The sequence below is a fragment of the Dermacentor variabilis genome, chromosome 11 (assembly GCF_050947875.1).
Source record: "Dermacentor variabilis isolate Ectoservices chromosome 11, ASM5094787v1, whole genome shotgun sequence".
Classification (NCBI taxonomy): Eukaryota; Metazoa; Arthropoda; class Arachnida; order Ixodida; family Ixodidae; genus Dermacentor; species Dermacentor variabilis.
In genome coordinates this window covers 6,161,729-6,185,893 of record NC_134578.1, presented here as the reverse complement: position 1 = coordinate 6,185,893, position 24,165 = coordinate 6,161,729, and the positions used below count along the sequence as shown (strand labels likewise).

Sequence of the window (24,165 nt, the reverse complement as noted above, 5' to 3'; positions counted from 1 at the left end):
TAAAACGTACGTGTTTGTAAACTACATTGCATAATTTATTACTTCGTGGAAGTGTTTCGATCAGTGCTATGGGCACACTTCCGATCTTACAATAAATTTATGTGAAGGTGGCACTTAACTATGAACAAATGATTTTACTTTTTTGGCTGCATGGTTGTAATATTTGAAGCTCCACAAGATGCCTTGATTTGATATTGATATCTACCGCTGCGGGATCAACACAAGTTCCGGTACCGTTTGTTGTTTCCGCTTTCGGTTTCTTTGTTGATGGGATAAAAAGCAAGAAATTAGCGAGCGAGCCTTGTTAATATTAACCTAATTATGTAAGGCCAAATAAAGTTTGCATGTTGTGCAGTACATTTCAGCAAATCGGCTGACGCTAATGGCCCGCAAATTTTAAAACCACTGCTAACCCTAACAGGCGACAAATCGCGAAAACACAAGCGCCGCATCGGGTGCGACATCTAGCGTATACTCTGTTGCCAACAAGGCTTAGCTCGGTTTTTTTATCGTTCCCTGACGCTGTAGATGTATCCGTCGTTAATTTGCGTCCCTTCTTGCTGTCCGCTACTTCACCTTTGGTTAATATTCTTGTCGGGAACATCATCGTGAAATCGTGAGTCGATCATACGCACTTCCAAATGTTGCTAACATTTACCGTTTAACACAGCGTTTCGATGCTTTTGAAGCTGGCTCGACAAAAACGAAACGCAAGAATTGTGTTTATTTCTGCGTGGGATTGCATGTAATTCGGTTCTACTGATATTTGAATGTCAGGCGCCGTTTAGTATGGCGAAAGGGCGGGATTAGGCAGATCGATCTTGTTTTGTACAGTGGTCAGCCGTTACGAGTGTACTGTGTAGATCAGCCACTAGGGATTATCCGTACTTCTGCAACTTGTGGTGTGCGCATGTCTGTGTTGGTGGTATAGTATAGAGATGCAGTAGCGATTTGTGGTTGGGATTAGTCATAGCGTCTGCCTTGCGCACATTATTTTCATTCGGCAATATGAAATATTTAAATTCTGTACTCTTTTGTTTGACCGCGCAGTGCATGGAGCTGCCCCTCCTTTTGTTGCATATATTGCGATTGATACTTTCTTTCGCGTGATGCATGACGTGCAAGAAGTACTCGCTTTGATGTCGAATGTCGACCATGCGTTTGTGTTGCTACCTTCTCAACCGGAAGTCGGCACGTGGATTGCCGGCCAATGGCAACTCGTCTGGCTCGCAGTGGCGCCATCTTGCACGCTTGCAGTTGACAGCGTCTCAGGCTCTATATTGTAGCGACCTTAATTTTCATTATGCAGCAACATGCACATAAATTCCGCGTAGCATGTACTTAAAATTTGCGCAACGTCTGTCAGGAATGAATGTGTGTAAATGACAAAGCTTCTGCCACATTGGCAATGTGTAGTGACAGGTAACTTTTAATTGAATCCAAACACAGAAGCTTGAAGTTACAGGCAGAGGTAGAACAAGTGCTGGTGCCATCATTTCAGCTAGGGGACTTGCCACAGTCAGGGCAGCCCTGACGATGACAGGTCCTCTTGTTTAAACTTGGCTCCAACGACATTACTTGTTCTACTACTGCTTTTCATTGAATGTGTAGTAATCATTATCCATCCCAGCTGCTAACAGTATTGGCCATAAACCTCCGCATTTAGTATTGCGAATGTGATTGCACCATAGCTGCCCAAATTTAAGTTGGGGATTACAAGCAGTATCTCTAGCTGTAAATCTAGCCTGAATTTAGTTTTGACATCTACATACAGGGATGTGCCATATGCTGCTTAAAGTCTTAAAAAAAGAAAGATATTGTGCTACCTACTGCACTGGCCTATGTCGTCCACTGTGACACTTGGCGCAATCACTTGCCTGGTCTTTAAGAAAACAAATCACAAAGTTGCCTTTCTTTATGGGGATGCAAGCTGCTGCTGAGACAGTGCTAGCATAAACTTGTGTCGATGCCTGCTGATAGCTGCAGAAAGCACCCACTCAGAGGAGGTTGCGGCATGTTTCAGGGTAGTTGGCAGCATGTGGCAACCCTCCCTGAATTGCTGCTTACTGCAGCTGCCGAAAGACAGTGACACAAGTTAGTGCGGCCTTCGCAGCAGCTTGCATCCCCATAAACCAAGGCAACTTGCATTTTTTCCCTGATAACTTGGTAAGTGCCAAGTGTTAAGTGCCAAGTGGCAAGTGTTACACTGAATGGCATAGACCTCAAAATGTGGTATTTCTGTGAAACTTAAGCAAGAACAGTACACTGCAGTTGTAAGCAAAAAACTTTTTTCAGATTTTAAGCAAAATATGCACGCCCCTGGACAGAAGTCACCATGATAATCTTAGCCTAATTACATTGACTACAGGACAGAGATATAAAAGACTTGCTCTATCCAGAAATTTTGGTATCTTCTCACTACTTGAATTCAGTGTTGTCTTTGAACATGTTCCCCATTCCATGGAACAAATTTGCGCTAGTGTGCCACTGGCTACCTGTTCCCTATATTGTTAGGCCTGTGTCGAACTCTACCACATACTTACCTCAATACAGTATCATAATCAGATGTGATGCTTCATCCGCATGGCTGTTTTTCTCTGTATGTCTGCTGTGATGCCCTAATTCAGACCAAGTCACACTAGAATGGTGCTACTTGGTTGCTGCATGCACAACTGTGTCTTCGGTTATATATAAAATTGTAGGTTTTCTAAATGATGTCGGTGGTGTCAAATGAGCTGTTGCATTTCTGAGCTGTTAGTTATAGCATTCTGCTTAAAGAGACACCAAAGGAAAATAATAAGCAGTTTGATTCATAGATTATTTGTCTATCATTATTTCTTGTGTGTGAATATATGATTTTGTTGCATAGAAAATTACCATTTAAAGCCTCGTTGCTGCTCCTTTATTTGAATCGTCTGCATCAAAATGGGCAAGTCATTATTCCATGTGACGTCCTTCTCTGCAGCTCTCTCTGAATTAAACAGTGCTGATGTCACAAAATAGGTGGCACTACTGTGATTTTTGTTTTGTCATTTGTTGCTGATTTTTTGCCATATTTGTCATCTACTTTCTCACAAAAGCTCTTTTCTCACTATAAATGACAAATTCATTACAGATGCCTAATCCCTCTATCCAGCTCCAATTAATATCTTCCTTTAGTGTCCATTTAGGCATGCAATGTTTGCTTCATTTTAATTGTAAGGTTGCACGTAAACACACCTGGTTGACACTGCTCCTGTGTGCATTTTAAATCTATGGGGGTGATAGATTGCTGTGGTCATTATGCTGTTATTTGCAGGTAGGGTTAGACTGTGCCCTTATCAGGTTGTTTGTGATTTTCTATCTTATGAAAGTGTAGCCAGCTGCAATAATATACTTTTGGTGTGACTAGCGATGATCATATGAATAAGTTGATGCCACTTTCCAAGATAGTACTAGCCATAGTTGAAATCCATGCAGTATTTTGCTGATGTGAATGTTTTTGTCATTCATTGCCCTAAGATGGAAGGCCGGACTAGATAGTCGATGTGCATCATTAAGGATTTCGAAGCAAAACAGCTGTTGCACACAAAGAAATTCGAGATGATACTGCCACTTTTTCTTTATGTATCTGTGTTGTCTATGTCCGCTGTTACACTTTAAATTCCCTCATGATGAGATGGCTCTGTCTGCTGGTGAGCAGAGCCATTCATGAATATTGTTGCTTCTGGTGTCAGTGATTTCTCCAGAATGTAATAAAGCATTCTTTATAGCCCAAGTATAGATTCATTGTTTAAATTTTGAAGAGTTGTTGTCATCGTGTGCACTGTGAGCTATTATTCATTAATTTAGAATGTAGTACTGTGTATTGTGAGATAAGTGTGTGAGATCTTGACCTCCTGTTGAAGTTGAACTGAAAGCCAAAGACTTTTTTGGTGTGGCTTCATCTCCACAGACATAGAGGTGGTGTTATAAGGCTTCTGATTGTGCTTGTAACTTCATCTCGAGTAATTGAGGCATTGTTAATGGCAAGATGGTCACATGACCACCTAAGACAACCCATTGGTTGTTCAACACATAAAGAAATCATGTTCTACAATGTCCACAGGATTTCAACTTCGGCCCTCTAGCCGGGAATATACCTTGACCACTCAGCCACGACACCAACATGATTTACGCTGCAAATAGCTTGTCCTTGTACCATGCACAACGCATTTCAGTGAAAGTTAATCGTTATTCCAAACACTGGTTGCATTTGAAGAACTCTGCGAAGCAATAATAACCAAGTGCTTCCTCACAAACTTAATAGGAATGTTTTGGAACATCCACAACAAAAGGATGAAAGAGTGCAGTTGCAAAAGACCCGAGGAAGATGAAACATTTAATGTGGGCACACGCACATGCTCTGTTTTGAGTAGCAACGAAAAGTGATGCAATCTGTGGTGTGACATTTCTGATGCATATGGCCAAACTATCGTTAATTTTTAAAAATGAAAGCTTTTGGTGAGAGCTGTGTGCTAAAAAATATGGATGATGATATCAGAGCATAGATTAGGACTAGCATTGTTTGAATCAAATGGAAAGATGCACCCTATTACGTGTAACAGTAAATTTGTAAGTTACAGCAATGAATCCCAGGCTTTTTTGAAAGTGCCTCTTCACAGCCTCATAAACAATAAAATTTAGCCGTATTTAATGGTTGTCTGGTGTGCAATAGAAGGCCTAGCCAGGATGCAGGAACGTGAGTAGTTGTTTTGTCCTATTTATTATGTGTTTATCTTTAAATCTTTGCCACATGGTTCTGACGTAAATTGTTTTCTGTGATGTCCATGTTTTCATTGAACACTGTTACCATCTGCACTGATGCAGAGGACTACATCACTCTCTCTCTTTCTCTCTCTCATGGATGTATCAATTGATCTTGTTTTTAATATTTTGGGTAGTTCTTGTTTATAAACAAGGACTTGTCTTTTATCTGAATTCACTAAAATGCCTCAATAACAATGTTATTAAACTTTTCAGTAAAGGTGGCGCATGCGAGTGTTCGTGAAACTCTGTGCTGGATTTATGGTGCGCAATTTTGCTTCTTAAACACAAATAAAACAAGGTCTGCTGTTGTACCAGAATCCACATTTTAGCAGTGCCGCCCTGTCCACATTGAGCTCCCAACTCCAGATTGCCACATGAGCATGAGTTTGATTTGCAGTGGCGAGTTCAGGCAGTTTTTTTTTGCTTCGCCAAATGGCAAGAGTGCAGCTGACGATAAGGAGTTGGCCTGACGACAACTTAATGGTGACAGTGATGACAAAGGCATAATGGGAAAGATGGACAGGCAGACACAGTATTTAACTGCTGTCGCAATAAAATGAAGAATGGCTAGCAGCATTGGCCTGAAGTTTTCCATTAAGTTCATCATGATGTCTGGTTTTGAAATATAGGTTTGGGTCTGGTTAATTGTTTATCAGTAAAGAAGAACTACATTGCATTTTAAAGGAGACAAAGGCTTAACCATGAAGTTTCGATAACTTTTACTGTATTCTCATTGGAAGCTGTGCTGCTCTTGGTGCGCATATTGAAATGGTCCCATTAAAAGGTATCACAATTTGTTGCGCTTTCGGAGAATTCAGGTTCCATAGTAATTACTGTCTTGACGGCTATCCAATCTTAATTTGGCCAGTTACTTGCTGTGTACTAAATTCTGCTTTGGGTGGCCAGACAGCATCACAAAACGCACAGTTACTTTACTGCTTTTTTCACAGTGACTTGTGCCGATCTGCTCACGGCATCCATGGATGAACCTTCAAGCAATAGTGAGAACTTGGTGATGGCCTGGGACATTCCGCTTGTATCGTAAGTACCTTATATATTTTGTTGTTTCTTGGAAGTATAGTGCAACAAACATCTGTTCTAATTCTTTGCGGCCAGGCATCACAGCATGATGAGCACATGCTTGCGTGCACTAGTTCTTTTTTTGTGTGAGCATTGTGGTAGATTTTGGAAACTTTTCCAGCTATTGTTAATTGCATTTTGCAGCATCTGAATGTGAGGACAGCACTTTTAAGTGGCACACTTTAAGGACCTAAATTCAAGAGCACTTTTTGTGTAGCAGAACGTTGAGGATGGCAACACTTTTTTTAACCATGCTTTTAACGGAAAGTACTTGCATGATCTTAGTGAATCTGAAGACAATTGTAGCTCTGACAAAGAATATATTTCGCCTTTGGCCAGCCAGCAAATTTTTTCAGATGAGAACCCTGAAGAAATGACGGCGAGGAACTTAAGAAAAATATTTCATGTGGTGATCTCACTACAGTATGCTAGCTAGAGACTATGTATTTGTACAAGGCCTTAGGAAAAACAAATATTTTCTGAAATAATTCTCCTGCTCATCATCATTATCATCCTATTTTATCTCCACTGTAGGACGAAGGCCTTTCCCTGCGATCTTGAATTACCCCTGTCCTGCGTCTACTGATTCCGACTAGTGCTCACAAATTTCCTAATTTCATTGCCTCACCTAGTCTTCTGCCATGCTCTACTGTGCTTCCCTTCTCTTGGTACCCATTCTGTAACCCTAATGGTCCAACAGTTATCTAACCTGCGCATTACACGACCTGCTCAGCTCCATTTTTTTCTCTTAATGTCAATTAGAATATCGGCTATACCAATTTGCTCTCTGATCCAAACCACTCTCCTTCTTTCCCTTAATGTTACCCCTAGCATTCTTCGTTCCATTGCTATTTGCGCGGTCCTTAACTTGTTCTCAAGCTTCTTTGTCAGTCCCCAAGTCTCTGCCCCCATATGCCAGCACCGGTAAAATGCACTGATTGTACACCTTCCTTTTCAATAACAATGGTAAGCTTCCAGTTAGGAGGTGACGATGTCTGCTGTATGCGATCCAACCTATTTTTATTCTTGTATGAATTTCCTTCTCACTATCAGGGTTCCATGTGATTAATTGACCTAGGTAAACGTACTCCTTCACAGACTCTAGAGGCTGACTGGCGATCCTGAACTCTTGTTCCCTTGCCCGGATATTGATCATTATCTTCTACTATGTGTTTATTCACTTGAGAGCTGCATTCAAAGCATGTGAAATAGTTCCTGACCATAATGACTGGAAGGGGGTAAATCCTTATTGCCGCAAAGGGTTTAAAGCAAATTGTGGATGTACACTTTTTTTCAGGTGTGATTTTTTTTAAATGTATAGGGTAATCACAAGTTTCAGCGGATGTTTGTATATGACCACAGTGACTCAAATATTCGCTTATGTGCTGTGTGTGTGATGAGTGGACATAAAGTCTTTTACTTAATATTCTCTGCAGGTGAGTGCAAAAGAGCAGGCATATTTTGTTTGTATGGGTGCACCTTGTTAGCACTGTACTATCTTATACGAGAGCTTGTTTCTCATGTTTGCCAAAGTCAGAAAGTCCCCAGAGAGAGATCTGGGGACGTTTTGCTCAAGATGCTTTCTTCTAATGTGCATTTGCCTAGGCACTATGAAGGACGACGCTTTGCTCTGTTTAACCACCATCTAAGCTTCATCGAAACACTATCGTGGCAGGCGATGCAGAGTCTGTAATGGCAAAATGGCAGTTGTTTGTCATCAGTGGTGGCCCGTGTCACTGAGGTGCTCGTAACATAAGGTTTGTCATTTTGCAGAGTGCATTAGGTGGCTCTGCCAGTGCTAGAGTCGCCAGTAGTGGGAGGCGATCTTGACAATACAGGCCGCAGGCTGCTCTGCGTATGCTCTGCACAGCCATGAACAAAAACTTCACTATAACTTTCAAATGAATATTTTGCAATAAAGCAAAATCACGGTAACAATGTACTATTATTCATTGGTCTGTAGCCGCTAAAACGGCATCTACCTAAGCCCCACCTCCCCCACCATGCCGAGTCGCCTCACTCTCCTTAGCAGGGACCCTCTGTGTCAGGCCTTGTGGTTAAGCATAGGGAAAAAAAATCTGCAGCAGAAGCCAAAGGGGAAATGATATAAGGATGCAGAAATAGTTATCTTAAAAAAATGAAAAAACAAAACTATTCAACACACAATTTGGGCCGAGAGCCTTGCTGTCATAAACGCAGAGCTTTGGCGCGACGCCATGAAACATGAATGGAGGGAGAGCTCATTCCTGAGTATTTATCCGCTGTTGCACAATGAAGCTCAGCTAGGGACAAACAGAGCAAAGTGTGTGTTTGATCTCCATAGTACCTAAGGAAACATGAATTTTCAGAAGCAAAAGTGCCTAGATGTCTCTCTTGCAACTCACGCAAACACACAGACCAGGTAAATACCAGAAAAAAAGGTCTCGTTCACCTCATTGTAAGCATAAACTGAGAAATGTCTGAAAAGGTGCTACGTCCTCACCTTGTTACAACATGATGCGAACATTTTATGTATTCTAACATCAAATTACTAAAATATACATCATATAAGATATGTAAGTACATATATGTGCATTTCTGATCTTTTGCTGCAAGTACTAGAACTTTCAGTTATGCAAAGGTGCAGATATATTGTTGTTCGTTTGTTTTCCTTGTTTGAAGAAATCTTATATAAAATATTAAGGTTTTTCAGAATGAGCAATTTCATACAGCTGCCTTGCGTAGCATAAGAATTCTCGCATTGCATGCAGACTTCTTGTAATGCTTTGTACTCGGCACATGACTGTCCTGCTTCCTCTGTGCTCACGCACTTCTCTCCATGCCTGACTTCTTATTGCACTATCTGTTTTATGCATGCATTAGATAACCCTTACCCTATTCGAGGCAGTTGTAGAAATTTTGTGACATGCCAGTTTCTGGAAACTGGCATGTCAATTGTAAATTGGAATGAAAACGATAAAGATGGGGGTGTGGGGGGGGGTTCAGAAGCAGATAGCGGCTTGAAATAATAAGCAATGGTCGAAAAAGGGAAGTCTCCAGCTGGAGTGAACGTTTCGGCAAAGTGATTTGCTGAAACGCTGGTTCCAGTAAGAGGCTTCAGTTCTTTAGGCACTTCTTATAAATTGGAATGGGACATTCACAAATTCCCTCACCAGGCTTGAGAATTGCAAATAGACAAGTGTGTTGCACAGACCACACACTTACGATTTTAACGTGATAGTGTTAAGGAGCCCGAGTCGCGGAAAATCCGTTGTCGCCAACGTCCATCGTCCCGCGTCTGCGTCCAGTGTTTGACATCGGACGTTGCTTTGGCAAAAAGATTTTTGAACCACACATACCCAGGTCGTTCATGTGACGCAGGAAATTCACTGAACTAATTGAATTTCTCAAGCTAAAATACGTGGAAAAATCATAAACTACAACTTACACACAGCCTACAGAAATGATAGCTCTCGGATTGTAATTCGAATATACGAGAAAACATAATTCACGAAAACTCAAACAAACCCCCTTTTTCCAGCGTTTCTATAATGCACAGACTGGAGACGGTGTCTGCCATTTATGCACCCTGATGCGTAAATATTTCAGAGTCCACAGAGCGGCACAACCACTTTCTTGAAACACTTCCAGATGGCGCTCACCTCCGCCGCATGCTGGCCCATGCACGAGGCCACATTTCAACCAGAAGGCTCACCTTTGGGCATAGCGTTCACTGTGAGCATTTCCCGGTAAACATTACGGTTACATAGGCTGCATTTGCCGGGAAGCGCGAGAAGTGGTCAGGGATCTTTGAACACTATCACATTCCACTCTTAAAAGCGAAGCTTAAGCGTCCTCCAAATTCTTGTATGCAACATATCAAACTGCTGCATGATGCAACAACAGTGGAAATTTTAAACAAAAGCCCTTGTGCTCCTCCTCTCAACGTAGTTCTGCTTTCTGCCAGGTAATCAAGCTCGCACAAGTAAATCCCTCCACATCAGATGCTCTGCCTGCAATGTCACCAATTGTGGCATGTGACTTCTGTGAATAATTTATTGCAGAACATGCAAAACTGCCTGGAAGGGTGATGCGCAGCAAGAAAAAGAAGGTGGAAGCCATAATATATACAGGCCTTTTGTCTCTGGTATGGGAGAAGACACGGAAGGAATTCCATTTGCAAACACTATTTTAGCCAAAGGAAGAGAATTTCAATGCTGACAGAGAAGTTTACTTCCTGCCAGCATGGCTATGAGGCATTGCAACTTCTATATTTTTCAATAATGGACCAAGTTGAATAGTGTTTGTCGTAAAATTCTCTACACAGAGCTTCACAACTTTCACACACAACTGAAATTTTCGACGAGGCCTCATGAGCAAACTTTTAAGCATACGAACGCAAGGTCCTGATGTTGGGTGTAGTTTCCCAACAAAAGGACGTTGGCTTGTCACCACGTCACACTTGGAAAACTACTTTCTGCACATGGGTGTTTCTAGTGATGTGTAGCACGCTAAGAAACTCAGCTGGCTACTTCTGTTCGAAGCACATGTTGCTGTCATCGTTTCTATAATAGATCTGTTCAGTTTGCTGACACTACTGTGGACCAGTTCACGATGGGCATGAGGAGTTCTGAAATTGTGCAGCTTTACTTCATTGGCGCAGGCAAAATGCAACACTTGAAAAGTATGAATAGGTGCAGGCATGCCACAACAGCGGGGGGGGGGGAGGGGGGGGCGCCCCCCGAATTTAAGCCGCATAGCCCCCCTCCTCCCCCCCCCACCCACGCCACCGCTCCTCACACACATTCCTAAAGTGCCGCCAAATCAATCTTGAGACTTCACAGCTATTTAGTGGTCAACATTTTGCTGCCTTTTTCACTCCTTTTGGATGGCGGCAGGGTGGTTGGTGTTCCAAATAGGAGGGCATAGTGTGAGAAAACGAGTATAGACCTTTTGATATGACAAGAAGGAAAGGGTGTGCGGCAAGCCTTTCCTCCTCTCTGGCGTGTGTTAGCCGGTGTGGTTTGGCATGAATGTGTTGCCGTGATGCGGAATGATATTGAGATGTTTTAGCTTGTTCTCCGAGAATTTGCGCGATGTCAGTTCATACAAGGTCATTGAAGAACCTCTGTGTAGCTTTTTGGAGCAACAGTAACCAACAGCCACCAACATCGTTCTAACACATTTCAAGTCTACTAGACTTGAAATCTCTGTGCGATGTCTACATTAGCCTCCTGTATGAGGTCGGTGGCATTGCTCAACTTAGCTATCACTGTGGTTGGTAAACCAGCATGATACATATACTGCACTAGTAGCGACAACTAGGTGACTTAGAATATATTCCTGATGTCTTAGCATAACTGGACGAAGATGAAAAGGAAGAGACGATCACATGCCTGTGATCGTCTTCTCTTTTTCGCCTTTGTCTAGCTTTTGCACTGACAGAGAGAGTGATTGTGGAGAGGAAGAGGCACTATTTTCTTGAATGATAAATATAAGATTTGTGCTTTGGCATTGCCTTTTTACCCTGCAGAGCACTAATATCCAAAGGGAATCACATAAAAAGAAACGGAGGGATACCTGTGAGGACACATTTTCTGTCGAATGGTCAGACACAATTTCTGTCAAATGGCCGGTTGCATCGTAGATGACAGAACGAATGAGGCCCCCAAATTTTGTTTCATCCTCTTCTTTAACAAAAAATAAATACATAAAAAGAAATTAAATAATAAAGAAAACTGGCTAATGCCGCAGTAAGACCTAGCTTGGTCATGCCATATGCTTGTACCATGTGGTACATAAAACAAACAGATCTATAACGCAGCATGTACCACTGTTTCGGACGCTCACGCAGTCTGCAGCCAGTTGCTTGACCACTCGGAAAGTGGGATTCACACTTTAGGGTATGCTGTTATTACTAACCAGAACTCTCTTATTCGTGGGCAGAAAGCTTGTCCAACAAATGAGGTGGTTATGTAATGTATCTATAGATAAGGGTCATTTCACCCAAAATGTCCCAGACCGCAGAAAGGACCATTGCCGATTCCTTTGGAAAAAATTGGGCTTGTTGGTGATTGTGTGAATCAGGTTTCACCAAAGTTATTTTCTTTCCGAAAAAATATCTTGGTGACATAAGTGCGCTTTGAAGTTTACATGAAGAAGCAAAAGTTGGCTGGAAGTAAATATTTTGTAATGAAGTGTCAAATTAGGTAAAATTAAAAATCCTATTTTAGAGTATTCTACTGCCATTGTTCATTCATGTGACATCATAGGTGAACACATTTATTAATTTTCCACCTTTGTTTTGACTCAGTTAAAAAGCAAAGGATTGTGCATTTTCAGAAATTTTTTGCATAGACAGCATTAATGTTTCAGGCACAACTTTTTTACTATGTTTTCACATTGCTATAGTTTATGCTAAAAATAATGTTTGGCTATGAAATCAAGTACTTTTCTAGAAAATTACTTCCGAATGTGGCAAAAAGTCACATTTTCATGATGTTCAGACCTAATTTAAACGTTGTAACCTTCCCAATAAAGGTACGTGAAATAGCTCATTATATGCACCGCCCTTTTCACTTGAGATCCAGAAATTTTAGTTTGAGTAAATTTTGTTTCAGGCGAGAGAAGGATTTTTCAAATTTGCAACCAATCTCGCCAGTAGGCATTCTTGAACTGTACCTTCACTGCAAAACGCAAGTGGGCGAAAATTGAATTTTTGCCATGCTTGTGAACTTTTTATGCATAAAATATATGTGCAAGCTTCTTTATGCACAGGAAATGGCAGTGAAGTACCTGGTTACACTTTTTGAATGTTAATGCCCTCGTAACTTCGTTTTACGATAATACATTTGTGTGATAAAAGTGAACCCTGACAGCTTCGAGGTTGCCGTGAGGACTGGATAGTTATCAGACATAAGCTATTGTGAATGGCGCTGATTTGTTGTTTTGTAAGTACTACAGATCAACAGATTACTTATGCAAGGCCCTGAACCATCGACACTCGGTGCCTACTGTAGCATAAAAGACACAGAAATTTTCAGTTTGCAGGCTGTAGTCTGCTATGAGTGTCCATGGGTGTGATCAAGTGCCATTTTTGTTTTAGTATAGACAGGAGAGAAGAGATTACCGTTTGATTATTCTGCCTCAGCATAGGACAGAATGAGGCTAAGTTAGCTACACTAAAGATCTCACATCAATGCCGTGTTCGCCTACCTGACTGCCACGAGGCTTCCAAATTAGAAGGGGTGAACTGACGAACATGCGCCCTTTACAATGTATTTAAACTGATGTCAAGTGACACAACATGCGTTTGCTTGGAAAATAGCCACAGCGCATATCCGTGCCAAAAAAATAAGCTAGTGGCACATACTAGTTCTGCAGTGAAGACACAGTTAGGGAGTGCCTGCCAGTGAAATCGGTAGTGGATTTCATAAATGTTTTTCTCGCCTCAAACAAAATTTACTTGAATATGAATTTCTTGATCACAAGCTACAAGGCTGGCTTGTATAATGAGCTATCTCATGTATTTTTATCTAGAGGGCCTTAATGCTTAATTTAGGTTTGAACATTGCCAAAAATGACTGTACCAAATTTGGAAGAGAGAATAAACATTTTTATTGGGTGAATGCAGCTTTGGAGAGGCGTCCTCATTCCAGAATGCCTTGAGCTCAGGCCATGTCCTGGGCCCTCGCAATCAGCTGTTGCTGATCCTCGAGGTCGGAGCTGGCCAAGACTCTCAGTGCTTTCCCTGAAAGTTACTTCCAAATAGCCCAAATTTGGAAGTCTCTTTCAGGGAAAGCACTCAATTTCATGGTCAAGAATTATTTTTAGCATAAACTGTCGCAATAGGAAAAAATGGTAATAAAATGTTATTGCTGAAACCCTAACGATGTCTATGCAAAAAAATTCTGACAACGCACAATTTCTTGCTTTTTAACTGAGCCAAGTAAATGTGAACATTAATAAATGTGTTCACCCATGACATCACATGAAAAAACATGCCAGTAGAATATCCTAAAATAGATTTTTCATTTTACATCGTTTCACACTTGATTACAAAAAATTTACCTCCAACCAACTTTGCTTCTTTTGCAGAAACTTCAAAGAGTGCTTAATCACCAAATATTATTTTAACGAAAAAAATACGTTGGTGAAACCTCATTCACACTATCACCAGCAAGACCAATTTTTTCCCATGAGAATCGGTGACGGTCACTCATAGGGTGTGGCACGTCTCGCATGGAATAGCCCATAACTGTTTTACAGAGAGACAAAGTGCCAAGACAGTAATCTCTCTGGGCAGCAGGGTGTATTGAGATACCAATCATTTGTGCACTGCTGAATGTAATCAAATCATGTTTGACTTGTGGATCAGTTATAAACAAACCGGACAAACTACAAAATTGCACTGTGCAAGAAGAAGGGAAACTGATGGCCCTAGTTTTTATTGGCCATAATCATACGTGAAGCCAGCAGACAATAAGCCAAGGAGAGCAATGAGGGAAAAACTTGTTTTCCTTTTTTTGAATTAAAATGTAGAAAAGTGAAGGGAGATTATGAAATTGAATGAAAAAGCAACTTGCCACAGGTGGGAATTCAGAACCCAGAAGGTGCGAGTTCAATTCCCATCTACACCGAAGTTCACATACTGCATGATACCTGTAGTGTTCTACATTTGCCACCATGGCCACGAGGGATGGTGCTGGCTAATACTCCCAGGGTATATGTGTATCTAGTACACATATATGATACCCAAGAGAGTGGAACGGAAAATGGCACTGTGGTAGCTTGATTGGCAAGAACATGGCATGCATAATGTAAATATATTTAGGTTTGGTTCCCACCTGCAGCAACTTGTTTTTTTGTCCTATTTCATTTCCCTTTACTTTATCATTTCTGCACTTCAACTAGTACAAGTAATGTCTCTTTCGCCGCTTCATACAAAATTACACTGTGAGACGTTTTGCTACTGGTGTTCTTGCTTAAAGAAGACGAAGATTTGGGCTCATTGGACTTGCATAATTTTCAGTTAGATTAGTGATGTTGAAGGATCAAAACATGAAAGCATGATTGTCCATTTGTTGCGCTAATTCATCTGTGCATCTGGGGCGGTATTCTATAAACGACCACCTAATGGGCATATCAATGTTGTCTGCTACTCAAGTTCTGATTGGCTGGGCTGAAGTACGTGTCAGAAGAAGACTGGTATCTCCAGCCAATCAGCACTTCTGCAGCAAACAAAATGGACATTTCCATTAGGTGGACACTTGCAGAATACACCCCTATCGCCTGTAAGCTCCTCCTATTTGGGTGTGCTTCTGTTGTATGTCAACAGATTGATAAAACAAGTAAACAAATCACTGAGTAATTTTTATTTGAAAAAACATGTATATAAGAAAGTATGCCATTGTGGTGTAGTCTAACGAATGCCTCAGTGGAAATAGTTATCGACATCATGTGACCACTGCTGCTAATTTTTGTGGTGTAACTGGATTCTTGCTTCACAATCATAGTTGTGCTGTATTCAGCAAGCCTTTTGAACACATTATGTTCAAGGATTATGTAATAATTATGTGTCGAGTCCTTGGGAATCGAGGCATTACATCGCAATCATAAAGTTGACAGTTGTCTCTTAAAGAAAGGAACGAGAAACAAATTTTGTGTCAGTAATCTTTCAAAGGCATACTAAACAGAAAAATAAATTACAGTTGCACAGCACCAGGAAAGATGCAGAAACAAAACACAGGTGGCAACACTATACTTTTTGTGCCAGCTCTCTGTGACATCATGTATTATGACATCGCCTGCTCTGGCTTAGTAGCTGTTTATTGGTAAAGGTGGTCTGCACTATTCTGCACTATTCTAAAAGGGACTAAACTTTGAAAGTTCTGAGAAGCTCTACTGAGCCACAAAGGCCCAAATAGAAATACTTCGAAATCCGTGGCAGCTCACTCATGTACTGGGGCTAGGGTTTAGGCACAAGATTAAAAAAGAAAATGGGAGATTGACCCTTGTGTTCTCTTCAACTTCAACTACATAATAGAAATAAAGTTTTGAAGACTAGTTTAGCAGCCTAAACTGTTATCAGTCTTTTGTGTCCCGTTAGAAGAAGAAATGCAGATTAAAAAGTTTATAGTGACGATGTAAGGCGAGCTTATATATGCATGGTCTTTTAGTAATAAATGCCAGTTGGAAGTCAGCGCTTGTCCTTGTCGCCTTACTAGTCTCTCGTGTCCACTGTTGTGTTGGTTACATCTGCATGGAATACAAACTAGCCCGGTCTCACACCTTCCTTAAAATTTTGTCAGTATTCGTTCATGTCTACCATTCTGCAACATATTGACTCATCAACATTGTGGTCTAATGAAAAGTCAGCACCACTGCTTTACATGTCCTACTGACTTTGCGTGTTTCATGTTCCTTGCACACCAATTTGGGAGGTGTATCAAGAGCATACAGTTCTTTCATGCTCAAGTGGGTCTTTCTTTGTTGCTTTGTCAGCATGGAAGAATACACAGCATTCGACTCCTTCCATGTCATGGTGAAACTTGTAATGTTGCCAGTATCTTTAATTTTTTACAGTGAAGATGTTAAGGGCTACTTTCCCCACTATTGTGTCCGCGTGTAGAAAAAGATCCCGAAGATAGTGCAATGCTGGGCTGACCCGCAGCCACGGAGTAAGACATTTAGGAGGTGAAACTCCCATCAGTGCGAGTGAGCGCGGGCGACCAGATAAGGTCACAGTTGTTGTATGTGCTGACGGGACCGTATACAGTGGCGGCGCCATGCGGCGCGTTGTAGAAGCCGCAGCGAAAAAAAACAAATGCAGCGCCCGGGCAGGCGGCTTCGGCGCACTCTCAACGGCGGTAATTTCTTTCCAGGCCGCCAGGCGCCGCCAGCACGATAAGGGCTCTGCGGGCGTGTGACTTTTTCTAGTCGCCGCAAACAGCAGAGTTTCCACTCCTAAATGTTTCTTGCTCCGTGCCCGCGGCAGAGGTGACGCATGTGTTAAACACTCCTTATACGTGGGCTGATCCCAAAAATAGTGCAATACCGGGCTGACTTGTGGCAGAAGTGAAGGAGGCGTTAAACACTCCCCATACGTGAGCAATCCCAAAGATAGTGCAATGCCAGGCCGACCCGCGGCGGAGGTGACGCAGGTGTTAAGCACTTACCATACGTGGGCCAATCCCGAAGATAGTCCAATACCGGGCCGACCCGTGGCAGCGGTGCAGTTCACCATTAAGGGGCCCACATACACAGCTTCTGTGGTCATCTTTCTTCACAGAGTGGAAGTGCAGTGAGTTTTTGCTACAGCTCAACGCTTCATTTCTGGCATAATATTCTTTTTCTACTTAAAGAGTTCTATTACCGTTTTGTTTCATTATAGCTTTCCACAACCTTTCTTTCCAACTATTGAATTTTTGCATCAACCACCTTCTCAAGCCTTGTCCACCTCGTCTTCATTGTGAGGTTACCTGTTATCCCTGGACATGACCGACCTGCTCCACAACCACCAGTATCATGGCATGGCTTAGTTGGTAGTGCTAGCCTTAGAATCAAAAAGTGCAGGGTTCGAGTTCCTCCACAGTTGCACAGAACATACTTCTTCGCTTGATGCTCTAATGGCTAGTGATTAAGTAGACCTGTTAAAGCGTGACATTATAGGCAGCAACTGCATGAGTCTACGGTGGCTTGACTCAGACCTGCTGGCACTGCCTGCAAGCATACCATGTTCTACAGGGACAGGTATTAAAGGGACACTAAGTAAAATATTAAATAAATTCATAATGATGGGAGATAGGCCGGCACCTGCGGCTGCCAGCCACTGGAACGAGAATGACGGAGTGTGTAGTGGAACACGTGCTCTCCGAGTATCATCCATTATTAAAGGAACACCATTTTGCCAAGACCTCACTGGTTAACTTCGTGACATATTTCTGGAGGAGGTGCTGGGTAAATGATATGATCGCCCAAGACACAGCGCACTCCTGACTCGATGCCAATGAGTAATCTGACAGAGCTCACCCCTGTGCACGTACGTACCTGCCGTCGTCTTCAGGGGGCTCCATCCACAGAACAGTCTGCTTTCTGATCCTATCAGGACAATGCACCAACCATCTCCTGCTGCAATCGCAGCACTGACGCAGATCCTTTTGCATCAGCCCCAGACACCCATTGTCTTCCACAGAAGTGCTATTGAAGACGTCGAAGACTGGCTTGAGCACTTTGAAAGGGTCACCTAATTCAACAGTTGGTCCCAAGAGCGCAAGCTGCATAATGTGTACTTCGCTCTTGGGGATTCTGCAAAGAGTGATTTGAGAACCACGAGCCAACATTGACATCGTGGGATGAATTTTGTTGGCAGTTAATCACCGCACACACTAGCGTAGACAAAAAGGAGATAGCAAAGTTGGCCATCCAGTCAAGAGTTCGAGCTCCTAATGTGAGCATCACCATGTATACTGAAGACATGGCTCTGCTCTTCAGGCATGTAGATGCTTCAATGCCCGTAGACAAGAAAGTCCGATACCTAATGCGAGGTGTAAAGCAGGAAATCTTTGCCGGCCTTATTCACAGCCCACCGACTACGCTTGTGGACTTTCTTCTGAAGCCACTGCATTGGAAAAGGCACTATAATGTGCCAGGCAGTACAACTGAAGTGTAATTGCACTTTTGAGTGACATCCATAACGTGATACTGGGAAGCAACATCAGTTACCTGAGAGAACTGATAAGAGCTATCATAAAAGCTCCAGAAGATACAGGTGGTCGAGCACCTGGTTGTGTGACTTTCTGTGTTAAAGATGGTGCGAGACGAGATCAGGCAAGCCATCCAAATTCCTGAATGCTATGGGGCATCACAGCAGCAGGAGCAAGTTTGGATTACTCATGCGGAAGCCATATGACGTCAGTTGCTGTATAACACCTCAAACATCGTGCATACTACGAAACAGGCGGAAGTGGGTTTAGGCACTGGAATCCACCGGTCATCAACGGGCCCAGGCCAAGAAAGAGTGATGTGTGGCATGGCTCCTCACCACAGCCCCCTCTGTTTTCGATGCGGCAAAGCCAGCCATATCTACAGGACGTGTTTCTACTATCATGTGGGTCTCTGTGGGTTCTCCCTGAATGTTCCTTGTCCAAGACCTGGTGAGCGCCTGCTGATGATTGAGAGCCTCTTCACAAATGGTCGCAATTTGTTAGAACAGCAAAGGCACAAGCCTCGCTCGTCATCACCTGCTCCATCACGATACTGGTTGCCAAGCCCTGTTTTTCCTCGAGATGCTCTTAGGTGCCGTTTGCCCAGCCCTGCAAACTAGGAAAACTGAGTTCAATGACCTGCGAAGATGAGGCCGCTGACGCCGAGTGTACCGAATGTCCTCCATTGCAATCAAACGACAGCAGCGACGACAATAGACTGATGAACTTAAAAAAATGGGGTACCAACGAAACACAATATACGCGCACACGAGGAAAAGGCATTAGACACTGGACAATAGTGTCCATCCAAGTCTAACGCCTTTTCCTTGTGTGCGCGTCCTTTGTGTTTCGCTGGTACCCCCTTTTTCAAGTTCATGTACCAACTGGCCCAAGAGCTCATGCTAGTAGACTGATGTTCAAACACACTCAGATGATTGAAGGCACATAGTCACATCGGATACACCAGTAAGCGTAGACAACGAAGAAGTCGCAGCTTTAGTCAACACTGGCATGGACACCTCAGTTTTGAGCAAAGAACTTTCTGCTAAGCTGAAAAAAGTTTACACGCAGTGGACTGGGTCGCAGGTGCCAGCCTATCTCATGTCAGTATTGACAGATTGTACTTCTGTAATTTTGAGCAGGGCAGTCTTGCTGTAAGTAAAGGTTTGATGAACTTTCATGATAATTGATGAAAAGTTTGAGGTCCCAGAGTGACACTTGGCTTACGAGAGATGCAACATTAGGGCTTGGGATTAGCTTTGATCAGCTAGTGTTTCTAACATGCATCTGCATGTGAGTACATAAGCATTCTTGCATTTTGCCTCCTTGCAATGTGGCTGCTGTGATCTGGAATCAAACTCAAGACCCTCTCACAGAACTGCACAGCTACTGTGGCAGATGGCTGTGCCACCTTGAAATTGCCACACCAGCTCCCATAACATCAGAAGTCTCAAAGATTGTTCATTGCTTACCAATAAAAGATGATTGTATTTCATTCAGAAGTGAGGACAGGCTCAACCTAAACACTTTATTTTTCTGCACAAAAGGCACATGAAAATGCCATGAAATTTGTTAGGTTAGTCTAACACATCAGTATGACAGCTTAGGTGCAGAATTTAATAAACGAGGAGGTTCTGTATGTATGTTCTGTATGTATGTATGACATTCTGTATGTTGGCTAAAACCAATATTTTTTACAGTTTTGATAGCTTAATCCATCAGTATAAACTGTTTTAACATCTCCATTTGGTGTCCCTTTAAGCTAACATACACAGGCTTTCCTCAGTTACTTATTTCTTCTGACTGCTGGATACTTTCCTACAAAGAGTTGCTTGATGTCCACTGATGCATGTTCTATGTCAAAGCATGCTCCCTGCACATGATTGCATGTCTCCAGCATGGCAAATAATTCTTGTGAGGATAACTTAGGGCTAAGGTTTTCGGTGCCTGGAAAGTAAAAACATTTGTTGTAAATCATTGAAGGCATGATTAATTCCATCCAAGAGTAGCAAGAAACCACAAATGAACCACACACAGTTTCTTCAGAACGAAAGCTTTGTAGTTTTAAAAACATTCATTCTGGTGCTTGGATCGAATGCTGCACCCTCGCCTTTCCATGGCAGCTACTTTGCGAACTGTGCTAACCGGTCATGGATTTGCTTTCACCCTCCTGGTTAGCTCAGCTGGTTGAGTGATCACCTTGGAAAAATGGCAGTGGCAGGTTGAATCTATGGTCTGGGATAAACATTTATTAATTGCAAAGCCTTTTTTCTGTGAAAATATCTTTGTTTGTAGCTTTATGCCACTTTTGGGTCGGTGAAAATTTCTTCCTTTCACGAAAATTTCCTTCAACCTTTAGATTGCTGCAGAACTTTCTTTTTTTTCATGCTTTTTGAAACTCGTGCTCTTCTGTTGTTGCTCTCTTGGAAAAAAATAAGTTGCGTGGCACCGTGAAACTTGCCTGGACAGGATTCTGGCGAGTTGGAAGTTGGCTGATCCCTCACTTGGCCAGGAGCTGTGAAGACGCAGCAGCCATACATATGTTACCTGTGTGACTGACGGCAGAGTTGATGGTGAGCTCCCAGTTTTCCTTTCTGATGTGGGTACTGCACCCAGAACTGAACTGAGCTATTGTCTGCACGGTGTCACTTAAGAGTGGCAAACATGATATTCTTTTATTTTGTTTACTTTCAGTACATAAGCCCTCTTGGGCTGTTACAGAGTGGGAGACATGAGTGCCCAATAGAATACTGCACAATGACAAAAAATAGAAAAGAAGGAAATTAATTTTGGCGGCTTTCACAACAAATCGCACAGGGTGTCTACCATTAGGAAAAGCCTGCAAATTTCAGGAAATTTGGCAGTTCTGGAAACTGTATGTAGAAAACAGGCCATTTTCACCCCAGTTGCTTTGAATCATAGAAATTGGTACGTACAGTGGTTATATCAACGCTAGTGGTATGCCAGAAGGAAGCAAAACTTTCAACTGAACCTTCACTATCTGCAAACAATGGTGTCTCCTGCTAGTTTTGCAAGTGTGAGTCTGGCTGGATGGTTGGAACAATGTCATGGAACACCTGATGCAGTCAACTTTATTAGTACATCCCATCTGATTTACAGCTTGCTGATAGTACTTTTTGAAAGTTGTGGGCTGCCATAGTAACTTGGTAAGCTACAAACATCATTTCTTCTTTGCACCTAGCCCTTCAATGCTGTACATTCCAGGGAATTCTCACAAAAGCAGTCGTTAAAGGGACACTAAAGGTTAATATTAAGTCAACGTGGACTGTTGAAATACCATCCCAGAAACCTCGAAACGCTTGTTTCGTGCGAAGAAGAGACTTATTTTAAGAGAAAATGAGTTCTGAAGCGTCCGCGTACCTCTAGCGCAGTTCGAATCGCCCGCCCTCCGATCGACGAGTATTGACGTCATGATCTCATAGTGACGTTGCACCGTTGGTGAGTAAAACGGCTCCCGTAGACGGCGCTACGGCTTTTCTGCACAAAACGCAAACGCGCGGCCAGAAACAGAGCCAAGACAGAGCCGACAGCAGCGCGAAAGCGGAACTATGGTGGCTAGCGGAAGGGAAAGCGCACGACGATAAGCTGGTTCTTTATTTTATGACGCCAACTTCGATGCTCGTTGCAATGGATGACCCTGAGAACGAAACATTAGCTCGCGATGCTGGGCTCGAGTTCAGCGGTTTAAGCACTGATGAACGTGACCTGCTGTTGAGGGTTCGCGCTGCCGGCGTCGTTGCGTCGACGACGACGGCGTGCTTTGAAAGGCACTTCACGCGACTTCAGTAAGTCGGCGTTGAACTCGTAATCCTCTGGACGAATGTGCAGCGAGCACACTGCGTTATTTTTCGGCTTTTTGCCAGCGCGCTGTGGCAGAGGTACGGCACTCAACCACTTCGAACTGCGAGTTTCACTCGTTGGCACACAGTGATAAGTAACGATGGATTCGCCGCTGCAACTGCCCTTGGCCAAGTACCACGGACAGTTCGCGCATCCCACGACATCACATGGACGTGGAATTCTCGCTGCTTTTTCCAAATGCAAGTTTCGCGAGCCAGCAGGACCACCGCAGCACGACGCGATAAAGAAACAAATAAAACTCCAAAGCGCGCGCGGTGCGAAGTCGAGCGCGCAGAGTCGAGCGAAAACGAAACCTTTCGATCACCCATTTTGACGTTACCCACACTCAAGGGTAACGTCAAAATGTTATTTTTTTCTTAAAATCGAATAGAAGTAGACAAGTAGAATTTTCTTCCGTCTTATAATCTAATGAAATGATCTTTTTAATACGAGTAGTTGAGTACTAGTGACATAAATTATGATGAGAAGTGCTTTCGTCATCAGGCTAGTACCGGAATGTCGCTGGGGGGTCTCAAATCGTGTCATGCATTTACCTCAATTTCTTGGTTACTAAAGCTCTGTTCGCGATTATATTGACGCCTTAGACGTTCTAGAGCATTGCTTTATCACTTTAACTTGACTTTCTGGTAACCTTTAGTGTCCCTTTAATAACTGAAAAGATCGGGGAATTTGCAAGTGCCAACAAGTAGACAAAGGAGCAGCAATTCTAACTTGTTTTGAATTGTGTTGCATAATTTGCCCCATAAATATCTCGGCATAAATATGCAGTCTACAATAATTATCACAAGAAAAGACAAGGCATCATGTATAGACAAGTTGGGCATAAGAATGTGAAGGTAATGTGACCAATTTAGCCAACCCAGCTAACTTTAGTCAATGTTTTAAAATTTGCCAAAGTATTACAGAAGGGGTTAAAACATGAGGTACACTTAACGGTGGGATATTATCATGAATGTGGTCTTGCATTTTGCTGATGCTAGTTTTCGTAGCGATGTGTGATGGCAACTGTTTCCAGACCTTTATCGTGTGCGGTATGAAATATTTTGTGGAATGTGTTGAGCAGCATATTATTCGTTTTAATTTGTTAGCACGGTACTGGTGTGGAAAGATAGCTGCTGCTGGTTGCAGGAGGAAGTTTTCATGTAGAGATGTGTTATAGTAAAGTTTATAATGAAAAAGTGGTAAGCAAATAAGTTTGCAGAAATGCAAAATACCTGACAATTGGGTGCACCATTTAAAATCTGTGACACTTTTGAAACCTGGGTAGTCTGAGAAGGTGAAGCCAACAGCAAGGCTTTAAAAGGTAGTGACACGTGTACTTATCTTTATCGGGCGACCACGTTTCGCCGCCTAACAAATGTAATCGCACAGCGCAGGACGCGCCTGCATGTATCCGAAGTTTCTGGAAAGTTATTGATGCTTCTACCCGACTGTCTGTTGTCGCCAAACCTTGTGTTATCAGATTTCATCGCGTGACGCGAATGGTGTAGAACTTTGTGGAAGGCACGCGGGCCCAAACGATCAGTCTGGAACATTCGACGACTGCTGTATAAAAGCCGACGCGCTTGACCCGCTGATCAGATTTTCGACGATCGCCGACCGTGTTCGCCGCTATCGTTGTGCTATAAGTGTAGCCTGTTTTTGTGGGCACAGGTTTGCCCAGTAAAAGTTGGTTTTGTCTTTCACAGTATTTGCTACTGTGTTCAACGTCACCACCACGTGACATCTGGTG

General features: G+C 42.6%; 1 protein-coding gene across 4 annotated transcripts in view; it reads left to right on the top strand.

The window, feature by feature from the left end:
- Positions 1-410: 410 nt before the first annotated feature.
- LOC142564142 (uncharacterized) overlaps positions 411-24,165 on the top strand; it is a 49,778-nt gene continuing 26,023 nt past the window's right edge. The window contains exons 1-3 of one of the 4 annotated variants that reach the window (XM_075675006.1): positions 412-616; positions 5,739-5,829; positions 21,021-21,124. Coding sequence is in view for 2 of the 4 variants with exons in the window: in XM_075675002.1 (XP_075531117.1) it covers positions 5,768-5,829 (62 nt within the window). In the remaining 2 variants the exon portion in view is untranslated. Of the gene's footprint in view, positions 617-5,715; positions 5,830-20,989; positions 21,125-24,165 lie in introns of all 4 variants that reach the window. The other 3 variants (XM_075675005.1, XM_075675002.1, XM_075675003.1) reach the window with 3 other exon arrangements.